This window comes from Coturnix japonica, chromosome 1 (genome assembly GCF_001577835.2).
Source record: "Coturnix japonica isolate 7356 chromosome 1, Coturnix japonica 2.1, whole genome shotgun sequence".
Classification (NCBI taxonomy): Eukaryota; Metazoa; Chordata; class Aves; order Galliformes; family Phasianidae; genus Coturnix; species Coturnix japonica.
In genome coordinates, this window is record NC_029516.1 from 156,213,940 (window position 1) to 156,235,433 (window position 21,494).

The following is a 21,494-nucleotide window of genomic DNA, read 5'->3' on the forward strand; positions in this document are numbered from 1 at the left end:
TTGAAAAGTATACTGAGAGTCTGCTGATGCACCTATGATAATCTGGACTTGAAGTTGTGTTCTAACAGCTTCACAAAGAACTTTTTCCCTACGCCAAAAACACTGCACCAAGCTCAGCTGGTTCATTTCTGCAGCTCCCTAATGATATAAAGCACAGTGCTTTGTGGTCACAGAAGCCGGCCAAAAGCAGGTCTAACATCACATTTCAGAAGTAATGCTCCTGTGTGAGGTCACACTGTCCTGAAGCTTTTGGGCAAACACAGACCAGAAAACAGTAAGAAGGGTCACCTCAATTACTAACATATGAGAGCTGCTCTGAATGTAATGCTTTCTGTGTTCTGATGTTGGCCCATGCCATCAGAGGCGGATGTTGGTGATACAGCAGTTGTGGTTGAACTTTCTCACCAACATTCTGTCACGTTCTGATACCGTGCGACAGATGGCAGCAGAGGGACGGTGTGTCAGCAGTGACATCTGCCATGGAGCTGCATCTGAAGCAAAGGCTGTATTCCTCCTTGAGGAGATAAGGGCACCCACTGACACTCACTGACACTTGCTGAATGGTTATGGAGACCAAACACTGGATGTCAGCATGGATAAAGTTGGATTGTGCAGGTTACATTTTCCTAGCAATCATGCTGTCACAGCAACTGTAAAACAGTGGTCACCTCCACTGGTGCAGATTTTTATGAGCGTGGCATGCAGGCTCTTGTTAATCACTGGTGAAAATGTATAGCTAATGGTGGTGACTATGTTGTAAAATAATATTTTGAAGCTGAGAATTTGCTCTATCAAATAGTGTTACTGCACTCTTTGTATCTATTGGGGTTTCCATGGAAATAAACAGAAGGCATAACTTGTGGAACAACCCATGTATATTTCTTACAATCTTTTTAGGATCTCATGTGAAGCCATGATGAACTATGTACAAAGCAGCTTTTCCTTTGCCATTTGTGTGGCCAAACAAACCCAGCAGACACCTGTTTTATACTGCTTTCTGGCATACAGGCTCAACACATCGTAACGCTCATCTGCCAGCACTTACCTATTTAAAAGAGTATGAAAAGTTAATGGAAATTTGCTTAAGAGGAAAAATTTAATTCAGAGATGGGAGGTGGACACTTTCTTGATGTATCCATACAGGAATTGCCTTTACATGAAACAGACATGGAAACAACAACAGTGCCATGCAGCACATGCTTCTTGAAAAGAATACTCACCGTTTCTGCATCTACAAAAAGAGTAGGACATTCTGAGCACGACGTTAACATCTGAGAAGACCTCACAAACTTGGAGCCTATTCCTCGCAGGTTGTCTCCCAAGTAGCTGGCTGCATCGCAGGTTAGGAAGCAGAATCTTTTCTGAATATTCTGTAAAGCAAAATACACTTTATCATATCCCTTACTTAAGTTATTTTATAAACAAAGCTACATGCTTTTTTTTTTAAAGTGTGTATGTGTCACACAATTTGCACCAGAGGTCATCTTCCTGTGCAGAGCCCATTGGTTGCTCATGGATGCAAAACAATAATGATTATGCTGGAGAGAGAGCACAGCCGTGCAGCTGTGAAAGTTTGTAATCATCTACTGCTCAAATATTTTCTTGTAAACATGATTCCATCTATGTAAAGCCTTTTACCCACATGCAGTTTGTCATCTTGTCAGCACAGGGTTAACACAGCTGATCAGCACGTTACTTTTTCTGTCCATTCCGGGCATTGTTTTGTTATAATTCCATGTCAAGTGGTTAATCAGACAATATAATGGACATCCTAATGCCAAACAGCAGCATGGAAAAGCAGAGAAGAACTTTTGCTTTCCCCTCAGGGAAAAGACTTCTTACTAAAAGTTTGCTGTTGTTTGGGAGGACTCCAAAAATACAGCATTGCATCCGGGAATTATTCTGCTCAGTAGATTTCAGTTCTTTGTCATTTTGAGTCCTTAAACAGCCCAGTCCTCCAGAAGCATCAGAACCATTTTAATGCTGACACTTCCTTTTCAGCGGCTAATATATTGAGTAACAAAAATATTTAGTCTCGCAGGACATGAAATAGTTGTATTGATCAATACAGAACAGGTTCTGTAACAGTTTATCTAATGTATATTTCACTAAGGCCATCTGGTGAGAATAAGGTGAAAATGTTTTTTTAAATAAAAATACACAACCTTTTTGAATTTTACCCCATTTAACTCCAGGTACTTCTCTGAGGAGTGTTAAATTAGGACCTGCATTACGATAAGCATTCCTTGCTGGAAAAAGCGGTTCCCAAGAAAAAGGGCTTTAGTCTTGGTGACAACTTTGCATTTACTACTTAGGTATCTTCTGAGAAGAAAGATTAAGTTGAACTGTTAGTAAAACCTGCTGACATCCCTCCTGCCAAAGGAAAGAGATCTAGCTTTGATCCTAACCAACAGAGAAGAGATGGCTGAGAACATGGAATTGGAAGGAAATTTAATAAGCAGCATCATGGACCAGAGTACTGGAGCTACTGATTGGAAGGGACCTCTGGAGAACATCTAGTGGGACTGTTGCCAACACAACTATATCTAGTCTGCCACGCTTTAGTCTATGTGTGATGTAAAAGCTCTAAGGTAAGAGCTTCCACTGCTCCTCTGGTTAACCTGTTTAAGTGCCACAACCCCTTCCTGGGGAGGAGTAACTGTCCTTATGATTCTGTGACATTGAAGGAGACAGATCATAGAAATAATGCGAATGACTAATGTGCTTTCAGAATTTACCAGAAGGAGCCCATGGGAAAGAACTACATGGGGGACAGGACATAATAAAGACTTGCTCATTCCTTTACTCATAAAAAGAGGCCAGAACTTCATTCTGTAGAATTGAAAGATAGAAAATAATTTGGGACATACATTTGGCTAACTCGCAAATACTTCACTGAAACATTTATGCTAAGAAGAACATAATGCAAAACTATGATCAATTACTAATTCAAGCTCCAAAACCAGCATGACATTGTCATAATCAGAGAGGGAGATGCCAAATAAACTAGCAAGAGAAAGAATGTCATGAAAGAATTTTACAGATTATTAAGAGAAAGACCGAAGAGTAACAATGGGGAGGAATAGTAGCTATCTGAAGTTACTGCAGAAACTGATGAGTTTAATGTCCTTTTTTGCCCTACTACTAACGGACAGAACATTTGCATGCAGAATAGAGCATCAATGATACATCAGAAAAAGTTAATATAAGAACAGATATTTTTATATCATTGTAGATTAGGGAAATTCATGCTATGATAATAACAATACTGGGTAAAGGAATCTAGAAGCCGTAACAATTATCTTTTGGAACTCACAGAATACAGGATGTTATAAAAAACATAAGGGAAGTGTTTATCTCCAAAAAACAAGAGCGAAGGAATTAATCACTACGTTCAGAGAAATGTAGGAACATAGAAGAGATGAGCAACAGGCTGCACAAATTTGTTCAGAACAAATCACATCAAACAAGTCAGCTTCCGCAAAGGGCTTAAACATTCTATTAGGAGAAAAAATTGATATGTTCTATATTAATGTATTCACCATGTTAGGTAGAAAAAATGGGTCTACAGGTAACGTGGTATGTAAAACCATGCTCAGAAGTTAATTATCAACAGTTCACTGTCCAATTCAAAAGATAAACTGAGTAGGATTCCACTGGGATCTGTCTCAGGCACTACCCAAATAATTAATGAAAACACTGAATAATGGAATATGCAACATGCTTATTAAATGCAGAGATGGTTGAACTTGCAGGGTCTGCAAGCAATTTGGGAGCTGGGATTATAATTCACACTGATTTTGGCAAAATGGTGCAGAAGAAAGAAAGGAAGAAGGACAAGGTTGTACAACTACTTATAAACAATGACAGTGTGCATTCAGGATGAAGACCAGGCAGGAGGGCAAGGCTCCATAGAAAAAGATCTGCATATTAGGTTGCATTACAAGTGAAAAAATGGATTAACTGTATCCTACAGTAAAGCAATTATCAGAGAGATACAAGATTTTACACAGGAACAGCTTCTACAGAACATCTAATCCAATTCTAGTTAGTGCTGGTAAGAACTTAGGCCAAAGTAAAGAACCTGCTCTTGGTTTTCAAGGAATACACAGACTTATGAAGAATGCCCATAGCAACATCTAGAAGTTTAGAAAATATAACATTTGTGGTGATTGTTGAAGTTAAAAACTAAAGTTAAGTAAGACAAGATTGGGATAGGTGAAGTCATGACCACGGTCTTCAAATGTAAGCAGTAACTACAAAGAAAAGAATGTATCACAGTGAGCAGAGCAAGAAATCATTGACATAAAACAGGAAGAGGAGTTTTCAAGGAATAGGAAGAATAAAGAACAACAATGCCTAAAAATGTTGTGAGGCTTCATCTTAGCTTCAGTTTATACCAAAAAAAGTTAAAAACCATTTGACCAAGGTGAAAGTTGCAGCCCAGGGCAAGATAAAGACCACAAACTCCTCAGTTTTCTTCCAGCACTCTGCGAATGACTTTAAACAGTCCAACTTTATCTCACACCATGACTTCCTCAAAACATTTCAGTCATGGCTTCATCAACAGCTGATAGTGTTACAGAGCCAGACAACATATTCCTTTACTGCATTCCTTTTCATATACTCACAAAACCAACAATCAGTCTATAGCTAAGAATACAACAGACTTAAACATTGCTGTGAAGTATTACATCTGGCAATGAAAACATTTAGAAACCATACATTGGTGTCCATGTGTAGTACTTTACTAATTAAATTTATTTTGCGATTAAATGGACTAGCTGTTCTATAACAAGTTATCTCAGCTATGTCCATTTGGGTACAGATTACACTGACTGAAGTCTTTTGAGCAGGGCCTGAATGAAGTACATATATTTTAATAAGTAAGATTATCAGGAGTAGTAATGACAACATCACCATATTGCCATCACAGGTACATGCTGGCATTTTGTCGCTTTGTTTCACGTGGATGTGAGTAATAAGAAAACATTCTCTGAAATTTTTCCTCTTAATCTGATATTTTTTCTTCTGGGAAGAGGATTTTTAGTAACAAAAAGGCTCAACTGTGCAAACTACACGCTGGCTCACAAATCTACTTGTCTTGGAACAGCGTGGTTTTCTGAAAGACATTTGATTTGACAGAAATCAAAGAGGCAGCTTAGAACAGAGACCTGAAAGGATTATCCAGAGATCTCTGAGATACGACCAGTTTACAGAAAAAGTACTTCAATAATTTCAGGAATGTTAAACAAGTTCAGTGTGTTGAGGGCAAACATCCAAGTCACCATCAACTTGATGAAGACCAAAATGTAGGTACCCTGGAAAACACACTGCTTTTGCTTCACCAAGTATTTAGTTGACAGGCAGCTCCAAACAAGGATTTTGTTTCACAGTGAAATATCTTGGTAGTCCCCTGCATTGCAGGCCTTGCACATACTCAGCCTATTTCAGAAACTTCCTGTTGGTGAGGGTCAAAAATTAGGAAATCCTGGTTTCTTGCTATCTCAATACTTTTTTTTTTTTATTATTATCCTTGTTCTACTGTTATTGAAAAAGCTTTTAAGAGCAATATTAAATCTATCTTATCTGGTATCAGCTGAAAAAAATTAGTAGGCTATCTTTAGAAAACAGGAGAAGCAGAACACAGTAATGCACTGTGTGCCAGGTTTTGGAGTTAAACAGGCACTTTACAACTCATGTTCAGGTTTTGCATTACATGGTGTTATATGTTGTTTTAATTTTCAGCAGTGTACAACAACAGTTCCTTTTCACCCCTTCAAGGAGAAGGACAGCTCTCAAAACATGTGAACAGGGCTACCAACCTCTAAGACTGACATAAAGAGAAAAAGCTGAAGTACAAATCATGAAGAACCACAGTACTAATTTTCAAAGCAGACCCGCCATGCACTGAAGTCAGCACCGAGATTTTTTTCTAATAGTCATTTATTAGTGCTTAAATGAATGCTTATCTTTCAGTACATCTGTTTGCAGTGGTGTAATCTTTAAAGGAGAGCACAGAGTACAGCTAAAAGGCATAAAATTAACTCCAGAGGAAATAGGATGGAGAAGAGGTCCTAATTTTTGATGCTTCTTTTTCATAAGGACAGTTTCAATACATTAAAAGATCTCAAGATGGTATATTTATTAGCTGATATATTTATTAGCACAGTACCCATTGCTAAAACATTTGCTAAAAACAACAGCATACTCTGAGACCGTATGTAATTTAACTCTGCATGAAATTACCTGGCTGCTGTGTACACTGCTGCACATGTGATATATCCTGCAGCTGCCTCATATAAAGCAGGAGAAACCATAAAAAAAAAGCTTGTGAACTAATTACATGCAAACTAGATAGTGGTTCCTTAGAACAGCTTAGATGTTTTACCCCTTTTTTCTCATCTTTTTGCATGATGCTTGTCTTTGTACATACACAGTTTTAGAATGAAGATATATTTATAGTTTTTAGAATAATTTTCTGCAGTTCATTTTACACGATGGCAGCTAGATATTTCTATGTAAATGATTAGCAACAGAATACTTAATATCGTTGACATTTACAATGGCCATTGGCAAATTTCAACAGTTTAAGATGGAATATTAACATTCCTTTGAGGTGAAAAGGCTACTTCCAGCAATTTGTAAAGCATGGAAGGAAATACCCTTTAAAGTAGATCCACAGTATTTTCTTTTAGTGTTATTTTCAAACCTTCAAGTAGGAGATTTCTGTTTTTATATTATTTCTATGACAATAGAATCACAGAATCACAAGGTTGGAACAGACCTACAAGATCATCCAGTCCAACTGTCCTCCCATCACCACTGCTACCACAAGCAACTAAACCATATCTCGTAGCTCCTCATCCAGACAATACTAGTCCCAGAAGACAATTGAAATTGTGAAAACCTGGTATAACTGCACTTGAAAAACTTGAAAAACTACGCATTAGTTCATTACTACAACTGTCAAAAGCTGTCCCAGTAGCCATGAACAACCTACACATTTTTAATTTGTTTTTTTTATTTTCTCACCTTAAACAGGGAAGAGAACACATGAAATGTATAAACTGCACAGGAACCATCAGAGTCGCACATGAGCTGGTTGATGTGACTACGCCAGGCTTCTTCTGCATCATCACATGCTGCTGGCTGAAATGCAGCAAGGATGGCAGAAAAAAATGGTGATGGAGGAGGGGAGGCATTTCGATCAACATCTCCAAAACTAAAGGAGAAAAGAAAACAACCTGTGATGAAAGTAGAAGCGCAAGGCGGCAGATAAAATACACTGTAAGAGAGAGAGGTTAAATCCCACAAGCAATTACAGCATCTTTCTAAAAATACTCATGATTTTCCAAATTGCTTTTGAAGATTGGCAAGACTTCAGCCACAACGAGGTAAGATCTCCAAATCGGATTCCCTACCTTCAGGCCATTCAGATCTCTATTACCCTACTTTAAGGTACCTACATTGTTTTATCATACACTGATTTGGAAAAGGAAGGCTGAAATTTCACAGGAGGACAGAACTTATGAGGAGAACACTTATTCTGGGAAAACTTGCTTACATTAATGTACACCAAAAGCTGGGAAAAAATATATATCTGTGTGTACAAACAGTATACATGCTGACAGGTCTGGTTTAACTCCTTCACATACATAATGCATGCTTAGCACGGAGCACCATTCTTGTACTTCATGATGAATTAAACACGTTGACTCTTATTTTAAAAGGTTACTAAGCTATGTGCTCCTGTGTATTAGCCTTTGTGGTGGAGAAACACTCCTACAGCTCCCAACAACAGGAGTTGATTCTGAAAAGTGTGGTACAGAGACAGAAGGACTCTTTATGCCTCCCCTGCTGCTTTACTCCTCATAAATAGGTGCTGACTGCAGTCTAGCTCAGCATTCAAAGTCTGAAGGAGCTGCACACAGCATGGAAAAATCCTGATGCCTTTGTGCAGCATCTGCTAGTGTCCATCCAACATCATCTGGAGGCTTCAAGAGTACATAGGTCGGACTTCTGACAGTATTGTGAACTCCTCGCGATCCACAAGCAATCAAAAGGATGAATGCATGGATGATCTGTTGAACAGTTAACTGAGCAGTGTTTCTGTTACTGCAAAACTTAAAGAAGTATTTTTTTCTCTTTTAATGAAACATATAATCATATAAAATGACTAACTACACAAATGTATGCACAATTTGTATCTTGTTTTTCCTACAAGGAAAATCTTGTTCTTTATGTAGTTGTATAATAATAATATTGATAATTTTATGTTTACTTTTCCATTACCCAAATGATGAAATTAATTAACACCTTGATACCACTTTGTTGTACAGCATAAGAGGATTTTTAGAAAATCCTCTTAGAAAAAGCAGCACATACATACAAGTACCTGGCAAGAGCAAATTGTTCCAGCCTGTCAACTTTCTCTTCAGTCTCTGTCATATCCAGACTGAGGCTATCACTGCATTCAAATGCTCCTGGGAGTTCATTTGTAGATGCTGAAAGCTCATCCTCGTGGACTGCTGTGTCTTGCTCTGCATGTATGGCTTCAACCTAGGGAAGTGAACGATGATGTCTTAGAAAACAGCAAATTAAGAAGTTAATGCCACTAAAACCTAGAAAGGACTTAATGAAAAATAAAACAGTACCATGTTAAATCGCACAGATGTAAAGCTCTATCAAATACAATACACAAATTGAGTTACACTTCTATAATAAGATTGTATCTGCTTAACTTGCTGTCTTGGAACAATATTATTTTCAAAGGTATTTCTTGATGAATGAATTACAAGCAATTTCAGATTTCAATACATTTGGCAACATAGCAGGGATGCATTTTTTTTCAGGAAAAAGAATAGGGTTCCTGTTACTATCAGGTTGTCCTTTTTAATTCTCACTTTATGATATCCAAGAGAGAATTAAAGACTCTCAAGATATACTTAAAACAATCACTGTCTGGAACACTGCATGCATGTTTAGAATTTAGAATTATTCTTAGCATGTCACATTTACTCACTAACTGCCGCAGAAGAGGAAGCCAAAACATTTACGGGCCAATAAAAGGATGACGCTTCTATCACTTCCTCTTTTTTGTCCATGAGTACCTAAAGTTAATGGACACACCTAATCACATCTCCTGATTTCTTTTAGAAAGTTTTCGGTTTCTCTTAAATTTTTAGTCTGGACAGATTTGTTTGAGTTTGAATCTTTTGCCTTTTGTCTGCATCATCCACAACATCTCTGCAAAGCAGTGGTGGTTCAGATGACTCCAGTAAGGAGGTCATGAAGTCTTTTCTGTTTGAGATGTCTCATAAAGGCGTGTTCTCCTGCATAGACGCACTTATGCAAGTACGTGTGTGTTGGGAGCGAAAAGGATAGTAATATTCCTGAGTCCAAGGCAGATAAAAGGAACCAACGCACGAACTGTTTTTGCTTTATATGAAGGAGTTAGCATTAACCACTTTCAAACACGGGACAGAATAAGGGAGGAAGAAAGAAGAAGCAAATATTTCACACCCACTGGAGTCCAACACAATGCTCAAAAAGAAAAAGAATAAAAGTGGACTTCCAAGATTCACGTAGGAATGGAATCCACATGTAGGACTGGAACACACTTCTTAGAAATAGATGTGTTTCAATAACTTGAAAAATATGTATCTGAATCTGTGTATGCTCACAGCACTATTTATCACCGACTTCTGATCTCTTACAAATAATATCTTTAATTATTGCAGTCACTACCTTTAGTAGAAAATAAGCTTAATTAATTTCTTCTCATTAATTATAGCTCCTGGAATTTGGAAATAACCATTTCAGAAGGCTTGCTTATTCTGCCTGTTGCTCTCACTCACTGCATGTATCTAAAAGCAGAAGCAACATTTTTGTATTTGATTATGATGCAACAAGGAAACCTTTGTGTGTTGCTCTAAAGTGGAAACAAGCATTTTCCTCTGCACTGCTGACACACCATCAGCGATCAGAAAATACAAACTCAGACAAAAAGAGAAGCATTAAGGAGTTCAGTTTTTATGTTAACAAATTAAGCAAAAATTGCTTAGGTGCAATTTTAATTTTCTAACTAAGAAGTGGATCACTTCTTCCTTAAAATAAATACCAAGGTACATATATAAATATTTTTAATTAAAAATTCTGAAGTATCTTTTGAGGTAAAAAACACTAAGAAGGTGCACTATATAAAGTTTATCAATTCATGCATTTTCATAACATTGGTAAATCCTTATCACCTCGTTTTGATTATTAGGGCATTAAATCAGTAAGTACGACATCAGGATGCACAAGATTAGTCACAGTCACCACCTGCAAACATATCTGTTCTGACTGCAGCTTCCTGAACTGAAATTCTGCCAACCTCTGCTGCTCGTAGTCGTTACATGACACCCTGTCTACCAGCAGCCGTTTTGATCAATGATGATCAGTTTATCTGTTCCACAACCATTATCTTAAGAAGTTCCTCTTCTCTCTGATTCATAACCACATTTTCCAATTCCAGTCCTTTCTTCCTCCCAAGGAAGTTTCTAGCACAAAGAATTTGTTCAATAGTCAGCACAATTCCAACCTACGTCTTATTGTCTACAATTCTAGTTTCCACAACTTCTGTTATATGCAGTATTAGCAGTTCTACATCAATTATTTGTGTGGCTGCATTTAGAAGAGATCAAAGGGAAGAAGAGGAATGAAAGCTGATGATTACATAAGTCAACTATCTTATATATCTGCGGTGCTCTCTTGCATTGCTTTCCTGCAAAAGACATTCCAACTCAAACACCGAAAAGGAAACTTTAGTGTTAAGGTGGAAGCGTTATAAAGCCACAACAAAACCCCTTCAGATTATATTTCTGGAACAACAGCATTCACCTGAGCTCCCATAAACAGAACTAGTATCTGATAGAAAATGAAAGAAACTGCACCCACACATTATCATTTACCAACCTTACATTACGTTTGTCTTCTGATACAAGTGTCTGAAATCAACTGTGCTGAACATGGCTCTTTTATCCTTGCAAATCCTGCTCCCTCCCTCCCTCCAAGATGGCTTAACATTGTGGTCATGAATTTAAAATTTCTGAGTGCCTGCCAAAAGGCAAGAACTGAATCCAGCGCACACAACTGTACAATAGGTTCCCACGTACAAAACAATCCCAGTAAATGCAAGCACACACCCACCCCATGAGCGGGCTTTTAAGTCGGCATGAAGAACAAAAGAACACTCCCTTAGGGCTGTGACTTGTAAACACTCTACAAATTCATCTTTTAATGAGTTGGTAGTATCTTGGTGTATATACAGTGCAGTATCCCAGTATCCCCAAGAAATAATAAATATAATCCTTCAATAAAGAAATGGTAAACAGAATAAAAAGGTTACAAATGTGCTCAAGCATATTTATGTACTATATTATGCCATTATATACAGAAAGTCAGAATGTACTTGCTTTCACAGATCAAACTCTTCATGAAATTAAAGGAAAATAAAATAAATGATACGTGAAATCCTTCATAGTTGGAAAAGAAAGTAAAAATGTATTAACCTTGGATCCTTCAGGCACTTGGAGATTATTCATATCAGGCAAAGACACGTCAAAGCTAGATGTTCCTATATTAAAGTGATGAGGGTCTGCTGAGGTTGTGTCACATGACGTAGAAAGTGAGTCGATGTGGTTTGTATCCTCTGATGGGGAAAGATTTATAATCTGTTTGAAACACAACAGAAGGACAAAAGAATTGAGTACATAGCTACCCTATCACTTTTACGAACATGCGAAGTAGACACTACATTAAATGACAGTGATGGAGGCTCTTTCAGTTTGTACATGCAGGCATATTGCAAACTTTTCAATATCTATATTGGAAAAAGTGTATGCAAACATCCTAGAAGTGAACAATGAAAACTGGACACAATTTACAAAAAAGGAGTATTCTCCTATTTCTTTAAGTATTTAAATGCATCAGAAAGATTTACTACTGAGGCCATTAATGAAAAACTGACATATATTAATTTGTGGAAAAAAGGGTATCTAATCTGACCTGATGCTTCCTATGTTTTGAACTTTACATTAAATCTCATGTATATGTGCAAATAAGGTAGAAGCAAGCAGTGAGTGCCATCCCCCAGTGTCAGATGTCTCAGACCACACCTGAATGAGAGGAAACTAAAAGCCCAGCTCATTCACAAACACATCACAACCTACTGTTAAATTTCAAATTAGCAACTTACCAGGTCTGAGTTCTCCAAGATCTGGCTGGTGGTCAGGTCCTCCTCCTCTGATGACTCCTCAGAGTCCTCATGGTTCATTTTGTTCAGGCTGGGCGTGCTCCCAGAAAGCTGGCTCTCCTCCAGCAGCTGCATGTCGCACTTGTCCAGGCTGTCCAGAGACCGTCTCCGTACTCCCCAGTTGAAGTTGTCCATGCTCTCTCCCTGCAATTGAACGTAGTAGGGTCAGCTTCCTTCAGTTAAAACTCATCGTATAAAAAAAATTAATAATTAGCTCAAAGTTAGGTCGATAAATGTTTTATGTAAAAATATAATACACATTCAATATAAACATTATTTTGTTAAGCCATAATGGAACAGGAGCATTTAAAATTTTCCAGTGCTTCACCTGCAGGTAAGAGCAGAAGCATGGAAAAGGCAGTTAAATGAAGAGTCATTCCTTCCAGTATTAGATGTTGTTCATGCATTTGCCGAATTAAGAATTTGATTTGTAAGTCCGCATATACGCACACCTCAATACCAGTAGAGCAATGACAGGCAAAAGAAAAGTTCTGAAGCAATTTTAAGGGATTTCTCCAATGATGTTTAAAAACGTTAGGAGCACAGGTCACGGCGATGTTTCAGTCGTGAAACATGGGCTAAAGATTTCATTCTCTGTACATACATAAGCAGAGTGATGAGTTAAGGTAGATTTGAAAGTACTCCTCCTACAGCACTCAAAATGTAACAGCTAAAGCAGCAAACATTTTAAACTTTGATTCCAGGCTCATATGGCTTATTTCACTTGAACTTATTTGAACTACTTGAAACGGCAGTGCTAAAGTATGGCATTAACTGACATTTCTTGATGACATCAGCTTCTTTGGAAAAGGACACAGTCAAATGGGCCAAATATTTTGTATAAACTTTCAATTTCAATCTCCCATACATTTATATAAACTGAGTGCATTAATCAAATTGCAGGACCTCTTATTAGGATGGTCAACTGTTACAAAGGTCACTTAATTTCTTTTATGCATAAAAACGGCAAACAGTTTGCTACCATTTTTCTGTTTACTTCACGTATTTCACAGAAACTAGACCAAGCCATGACAACATCAAGTCTGGCCATGTTCCTGTACAGCAATGTGGGAGCATCTGCAGCTGCTCCTGCCATGGACCATGTGAGCTTTGCAAACAATGGAAGGTCTACAGAAGAAGTATCCAGCAACAGGTCAGGGTTTCTCTGGGTGAAAACCCTCAATGTCACATCATCACAGGAAGGGAATTTATAAAGAAAGGAAACATTTCTTAAAGCTGAAGACTGACTTCTTAAAACAGGATTCTTTAAGTACCAACACTCTTAAACATACCAACTGCTGAAAATTCAAGTTGGCAGTGATCTTTTAAATATTAAACTGCTGAATCTAAAAAATACATAGTTCTGCCTAAAAATCATAAGCATTAGCAAATCACTGACTACAGAAGGACTATACCCTAAGCTCATGAAGATATAAACTATTTACAGTCATAGAAAAAGTACGGTCTGAGTTCAGTGAGGTACTTCAGCTGACTTCTGATTTTAAGCACTTAAGTATTCCCTATTCAGGGCTCAGACATCTCCTGAAATGGGTGCCCTGATCCGCGCAACGTGCAATTAATTCTACAGTGGCCTTACTTCCTTAACAATGAACAGACAGACTGCACAAATAGATCTTAGTTTGCATCACTGCCCTTTAATGCAGTGAGCTTTGGAAAAGGTCTGGAAATAGGAAAAGCTCGGTTTTATGACACACTGCTTGCTTTTCATGAACAAGTAATAGGAAAAAAGAGAAATACATTTTTGGGAAATAAAATGCAATCCAAAAATGCAAAAACTGCTATCCATGAGAGCATGTAGTACTAAAGAATGCACTACACCAAAGAAGAAATGATAAATAATTTGCTATGAAGCCTGACACATTTATTAGAAGAACCCTGTGTTGCCATCCTGAAACACAGCAATTTTATGCAGAAAGGGAACAAAAACCAAGATGTAAAAAATTATATCTATAACACATAGAAATTGCTGTGCAGTTCCCAAGTACTTATTTTAACAAATTCTTTGGCAACCCATCCTCCCCCATAAAGGCTGGAGGACACAAGCAGCAATGGGCCATTCTGCAGAGAAACACGAGTTACTGAACTAACAAGTAACTATGAGCAAGCAAAGATGACCATTATTACAACTGGATCCTCAGAATGTTGAGGACAGCTATCAATGAACTCTTCAGCCCACATCTATTTCCTGTTCTGTTTTTCTTATGCAATGTGTTTAAAAAGGAAGCCAGCACAAAGAAGAGAAATGAAAAGAGACACTTCTAGGGCATGCTACTAGAAGTGGGGAATGAATTAAAAGGGAGAGAAAAGGGTAAGAGATGAAAGAACCCGTAAGTTTTGGGTTAGCACAATCTTGCTACAGGGACACCTAGAAGCACACTGAATTTATACAAGAGGTCAGCGTGTGTATTGAGATGGACTAAGTTTTATGGTCTGAAGAATGATTATTTCACAGCAAACAAGCAGGAGGAAAGATGTATTTGAGAGGATGCTCATTTTAACCTACAGCTTGAGCAAAGATATCCCCTATCTGACAAAGCCGCCAGGAGAAGAGTCACTTATAGATGTGTTTCACTGGCAGTGAGCAGATATTACGTTGGACATAGTTCCACAACCACTGCTCTCCAGTAAAGGAGCAGACTGGCCATGGCAGTCAATTTAAGCATTACCACAACCCAGGGGAGGGGAGGAACAGAGAGGACACTGAAAAGGGACACAGCCCAGGGTAGAGTTGTGTCATCTCCTTCATAAAGCCAGTAAGAATCATAGAAAACTTGTTATTTTTACCATACGTATTGGCACTGTATGCAGTTAATGGACTGACACAAATACTGCAGGATGTAGGCAAAAGTACTGCGGAACTGAACAGTATGGCGGCACTTCCATATCTCTGTATCTTCTAAGGTACAGGTATTTTGAGACAAAGATATTTCTGGGAGTTCTTTTTGAATCTTGTAACTGATATCCAAGATATCAGAAACATATACGCAAAACACTGTTGTTATTTTTTTTTTCAAATCCCTTCTATAGTTCACTCAAATTCAAGTCACTGCAGCCCCCCCTAAACATGAAACTGCAGCGCAGTTCCCAAGCACACAAACACTGATGCACCTTTGCAGTTTTCTTCACAGATTCCAGACAAGGCAGGAGGAGTATGCAGCTGAATTAAATTCAGTTGTAGGAACTGATTTATTCTCACTGAAAATAATCTACCCTTTCTGAAAGGGCCTCAAGTATCAGCTTTTGTGAGATGCTGACAGGAGCCAACATACTACAACTGAAAGGCTGGGAATTCATTTGTTTGCATGTAATACTTAAGCAAAAAGATACTACAAATGCTGATACTAGAATTAAGAAAGTTTAAAATTTGTCAAGAATATCGAAAATGTTAAAAACAAACTTAAAATGAAGCAGAATGTAATTGAAAACTAATCTTGTGGAAGAAAATAAAGCATAATTCTAACAGGACAAAAATGAAGCACCTGTTAGAAGGGCAGGCACAAATCTGCCCACCCACCCATACACACACTGAAGAGGGGGAGGGCAACAACAAAACAATGGGATTATTTTATACTACAAATTTGCAAGAAGGCACAACAGATACCAGCGCATCTGAGCTCAAGTAGCATTCTTACCTGAAGTTCCTGGGAAGCAGATATAACAGATAGAAAAACAAATAGAAAGAATCTATGTGAAATTACTGTATTAAAGACATCACAGACAAACATTTGCCTACAGTTTTAACTAATGTCATATATAAAAAACTAACAACAAAAAACTTCAACTCTTCAGCCCTGTCTTTAAGTTTGAAAATATTTATTAGCTGTTTTCACATCTTTATTAAGGTTCAAAAAAGTGCATTCTGTGATCAGGGGGTGATAAAAGCATCACTGACCTGTTTCAATCATAGACTTTTTCTTTTGTGCTCTTGCCAGTTTAAGTTTTCCAACTTTTTTTATTCATGTTTGTTAATATATTAAACTCAGACCTGATTTCCCTCGAGTCATTAGAGATACTGATTCTACCAGGTTTGAATTTGGCTGAGGTATCTATTTCAGTAAAACACTGCTGAATCAGGTTGGAATCTAAACCCTGGAATCCAAACTGCTTTATGTAAAGGAGTACATTTTAAGATCTATTTCACATAAAATGAGAACAGTTTAGTATCTTTTTCACAACCGACTTAAGATGATTAATATATTAACCAATTCAGGCTTCAGTCTTGAAGTCAGCCATGTACACAGAATAAATCTTTGCAGGATCAAAGTCCATGATTTGTATATGCTTTTAACTGAAGACAACGAAGAAATTCCTACATATCACCCATTGGACAAACAATTATTGTATGGTAATTAGTCCCAATCTCTTGTAATATTTTGAAAGTATTTAAAACTCAGAAACAATTGCAGCTGGTACACACTGACAAAGCAATCCTGCATTGCTGGTTTTTATCACTGTTTGGAAAATAAAGCTTTTCCATAGTAGTTGGTTAATCCGTTTTCGACTAATTGTGTCACTTGGTTTTTAATTCAATTTTAATATTTACTATTTTTGAGCAAATCAATGGGCAACTGTGAGCTTCAGTTACTACATTTTCATATTCCTGACCATAAATAAGGACTCTGTGACATCTCCTTCCATTCATTCATCCTTTCTTTCACTGGAAAATTAGTTAAATTCAGGTGCGAGTTCACAGTTGAGGGGTCAGTTTATCTTAAATAATTCTACTAGTGGAAAAAATCTAATTATTTCTTCCTGTACCTGTTTTTCTCAAGGCTAAGTGTGACGCCTCAGAAAACTCATGTTAAAATCCATGTCCGGATTATAATAAAACAATTGGTTAAACAGTTAGGTTTGATGAACATCAGCGCTCTTCAAAAGAGCTATCAATTCCTGAACATTTAAATAGCAACAAAACTGTTAAGTGGCATCCAAATGCAAAGATATACTTCAAATTTTATATAAGTTAAAGTGTGCAGCACCCCAAATTTCTGCGCTCCTTCAACTTCTTCCCTTCAGCAGTTTTATCTACAGATGATCTGACCTGCAAAGACTTGATCTGGGCCCCCAGGGTTCTATTTTGCTTCTGTATGAAATGATGAAATCACTGACAGTGTCAGCAAAATGAAAGGTACATCTCTCTAAGCATTAGTGATTTCATCAGCAGTTGTAGGAGTACCAACAGCCTGAAGGCCTGAATTCATATTTTGGAGGGTTATTCATGAACCAATAGATTTGGAACTATTTTATGCCTTTTTAAATCTGAAAATATAGTTTGTTAACAATTTAGACCTTCAAAATTGTGTTTAAATAAAATGACTTAAAAGAGAGCTCACTTAAAAGGTATTAGAACAGAGGCTTTATCTTCCAGTACCAGCTCTGCAGTGTTTCCTAAAGTCAGCTCAGAAAGGAAGGGTGTGGTAGCCTGTTAGTGTTATGCTACTGAAGTAAACGCTAAGTGAACATTATAAATAATCTCAACACAAAATGAAGTTTCTAGTTATACAGCTGAAGCTTTGTATTGCAAGAAGACTACAGTTTTTAGTACAAAGAATATGAAAGTATTTTAATAAAAAAGATGTTTCAGGTAAAGTATACTGTACCTCCCCATCTTCCAGCTCAACATCTAGGAAATCAAAGTCCCTAAAGACTCTGAATTGTTGTTCGCTGTTTGAGTCATCCATATTCTCCTGCTCCCTTGCTCCGTCTTCTGAGGACACCAAGCTTGTCTGGTGCTCAATCAGATCCAAATCACCACAGGAAGAAAAAATCACCTACAATACAAAGGATTTCTCTTGTTACAAACTGTTCCCTCTGGTTGTTTCTTCCTAAAAGCTGTAATTGGTTATTCAGAAGGCTGTATTTCCAGTACACACCTAATTCCTTCACTGAGTATTTTTAGAACGCTCTTTATTATTTATGTTGGACAGGTGCCTTCAGATTAAACTTGTACAAAGAAATAACTTCATACTGCAGGAACGCGTCCAAGAATATTACAGCTACCTCCTAATGGCTGCAGATTGATGTTGCCTGAATGTTTGTATGCATTTACAGGAACAATACTCAGAGAACTTTGCAAAGCAAATACTGTCAAGGAGATGAAATAATAAGTAAAACACACACACACACACACACACACACAAAACTTGTAGATAAAAATGATGTTCAAAACCTGTCAAGATCAAAAATACAACAAGTGATAATTTTTCCTTTCCTACTAAAAATAATTATATATGCAATTTAGTTGTGAAATTGCCCCTGTCATGCAGAAATGAAAGATCTGTTTATCAGGATACAAGGAATATATAAACTATATTTGAAAGGGGGCTTAGAAATTTTCCTTTTTCCATAGAAAATATTTTAATACTTCTTTCAAGAACTTCCTACCTTAGATGACCTATTGCCTATTTCTTAGCACAATACAATATTAATCTTTAAAAAATAAAGTTATGAATACTAACTAACAGAAAAATCAGACTCCACCTCAGCAATTTGGTTATGTACTTTATAAAAGCTCTACACTGGTAATATCAGAGGTCATTACTCTTTACACTTTAGCTTTCATATGTATAGCTGTCATATGTAAAACTTCTAGCAATGCATCCCCCTTAGAAAAAAGGCATGTAGCTCTGTAAGCAAATCATCTTTAAGTGAGAAATTCATTAACCCAATGGTCAATATGCTAAGAGATGCAGTATGAGCCAGTGTAAACCAGAATGATTGCAATATGACATTAAATTACACAGATCAAGAGCACTGGAAAATACAGTTCTGGGCATGAAGACCTACAGAATTGGTCAACATAAGGCTACTTACTGAAGGGTTTTTACTCAGTCCAACTTCCTGACCACACAGAGAAAGGACATGTACCAGCTTTTCCTTTGTCCTTTTCTAGAAAACAAGACATTTCTCAAGTCAGCACTTTTTAAACCACTCACTCTTCTTGTGGCTAAGAACAAACATTAAAAGAATTGATTAAAGAAACCAACCAACAGTTCAGTCATTCACAGCTCAAAGGGTTGCTCTCAGAGCAACTGTACATACAAGGGAAAACAAAAATAGCTCTTAATTATTTTAGCATTTATTATTTTTAAATTAGCCTACTAAGCCTAATAGAAAAACATTAGATCCTGTGGATAGCTTCTAAAAGGACAGTTTAGAAGTTTGCAATTAAGCACGTACATAATTATGTTCTGCAATATTAGGTGCTGAGTCATTCCTATATAAGTTGCTACTTTAAAAACAAAAACGACAAAAACAAACCCCAATCCATTAAATACATTTATTATGCATAGCTTTAACTTGCAAGCTCCAAGGAATTCTTTTTATACATTTCCCATGAAAACAATAGTTAGAAAACAGCACTTGCTGTCTATCTTCTCACTAACACCTGAATTCACCCATCAGTTTTAGCTACATCTGACACTGAGGTCTACAGATTTAAAGAATGCCGTATAGAAACAACACATAACTAACTCATTTCATTTCTGAATCCAAGAGAGATACTTAGCCTGGAATCCAATTTGTGTTAATTCAATTGCTCCAAGAGCAACTATGAAGAAATAGTGGGTTGTTTTAAAGTAGTTTACCTGTGAGTACTGCGGTCTCTTCCAGCTCACAGGAACAAGGACATTGGAGTTAGATCCTGATGAGGTTGAAGAAGTACTTCGGGTGACAGCCATTGCCCTGGGTTTACCATCTCGTCCAGATGAACTCTGCAGCTCATCGTACCGTCTCCCAATAATTGGAGTCTTAAACAGAGAGTAGTTATTCATTAATGCAATGCAGTACTCCAGGAGGAACTTAAAATGGGGCCTAGCACTTCCATTGCAGGAAAAGATTGTTCTGAAGATCACAAGCATGGGTGAAAGGAGTGTAGTGAATTTCATGTCACTTTGTATGTGTTCTACTTTTTGTTGTGAGCACTCAGTAGCTGCTGTCATCCCTAGTAGCTTGAGCTTGAATTCAAGAACAGCTAACATTCAAAGCAGCTGTCAAAACATTTTATAACATAAGAGGTAACCCAAAAACCCACAATCTCAACAATAAAACCAGAAAGTTTATGAAATTAATTTCAAATCCAGATTAAAACTGATGAGCAGACTAGCCCCATTTTAATGCACAATGAAATGCTTTCTTGGATTCATGACAGAATGCTCTGCATTCACTAGAAATTTCATGTTTCTACATGAAAAAAACAAGAAGAAACCCTTTGTAACAACATTCTCACTACTACCTACACAAAGAAATATATAATGCCTCAACCAATCATGTAGGTACGTAACTTTAACTTGAATGATTTGCCCATTAAATTCAGTAAGACCATTCATTCAGTTGTACAAAATTGAAAGGTATACAGGATCTGCAGGATAAGCACTGATGTAAAAGAGTTCCAATTATCTTTTCTATCATGGAATCACCCAGGTTGAAAAAGACCTCCAAAATCATCCTGTCCGATAACCCACCTACCACCAATATTTTCCTCAAACTATGTTCCTCAGTACAACATCTAAATGTTCCTCGAACACCTCTGGGGTTGGTGACTCCATCACCTCCCTTGGCAGCCCCTTCCAAAGCCTGACCACTGTTTCAGAGAAGTTTTTCCTAACATCCAACCTGAATCTCCCCTGGCAAAACTTAAGGCCATTCTCTCTAGTCCTATAGTTAGTTTCTTTATTTCACAACTTTTCAGTTTTCTTAAGGAGCTACGATTTGTCTTAGGAACAACTGAATGACAGAATTCACCAAGGTGTTAAGCAGAACAATTACAAGAATTACCTCTGATATATCAAAATGAAACTCTAACGTCTTCCCTGGCAGCTCCTTGGAAGCACTGTTCCACACTCGATGTATTTCCATTTTTGAAAGATCATTGTGTTGATATGATGGTAGAACTAAACTGGCAGAACGAGAAACTACCAGCTTCAGGATATTCAAGGCTTCTCTCCAGTGAATGCTCTAGAAATAGATGTATTTGATCAGCAAATGAAAGATTCACATATTTTCAAAATTATTTACTACTTTCAGTCATATTTTCGACTCATAATAAGAACATGGACTTGGAATAATACTGCTTTTTCTCTGTCTTAACCAGTGACTAAATTATATATTTACAGAACAGTTTCAAAGCTGAAACTAAGTCCCTTGCCTAAGAGACCACTGTTAGGGAACTATCCTG

General features: G+C 37.3%; 1 protein-coding gene across 5 annotated transcripts in view; it reads right to left on the reverse strand.

Annotated features, from left to right (window-relative positions):
• The window catches only part of FRY (FRY microtubule binding protein), a 164,521-nt gene that overhangs the window by 11,182 nt on the left and 131,845 nt on the right, over positions 1-21,494 (reverse strand). For 3 of the 5 annotated variants that reach the window (XM_032442142.1, XM_015852021.2, XM_015852019.2), the window contains 9 exons: positions 21,095-21,274; positions 19,906-20,067; positions 19,133-19,207; positions 17,920-18,090; positions 12,242-12,442; positions 11,556-11,717; positions 8,399-8,562; positions 7,036-7,225; positions 1,221-1,370 (listed from right to left, as the gene is read on the reverse strand). In XM_032442142.1, coding sequence (XP_032298033.1) covers positions 1,221-1,370; positions 7,036-7,225; positions 8,399-8,562; positions 11,556-11,717; positions 12,242-12,442; positions 17,920-18,090; positions 19,133-19,207; positions 19,906-20,067; positions 21,095-21,274 — 1,455 coding nt within the window. Of the gene's footprint in view, positions 1-1,220; positions 1,371-7,035; positions 7,226-8,398; positions 8,563-11,555; positions 11,718-12,241; positions 12,443-15,951; positions 15,961-17,919; positions 18,091-19,132; positions 19,208-19,905; positions 20,068-21,094; positions 21,275-21,494 lie in introns of all 5 variants that reach the window. The other 2 variants (XM_015852020.2, XM_015852018.2) reach the window with 1 other exon arrangement.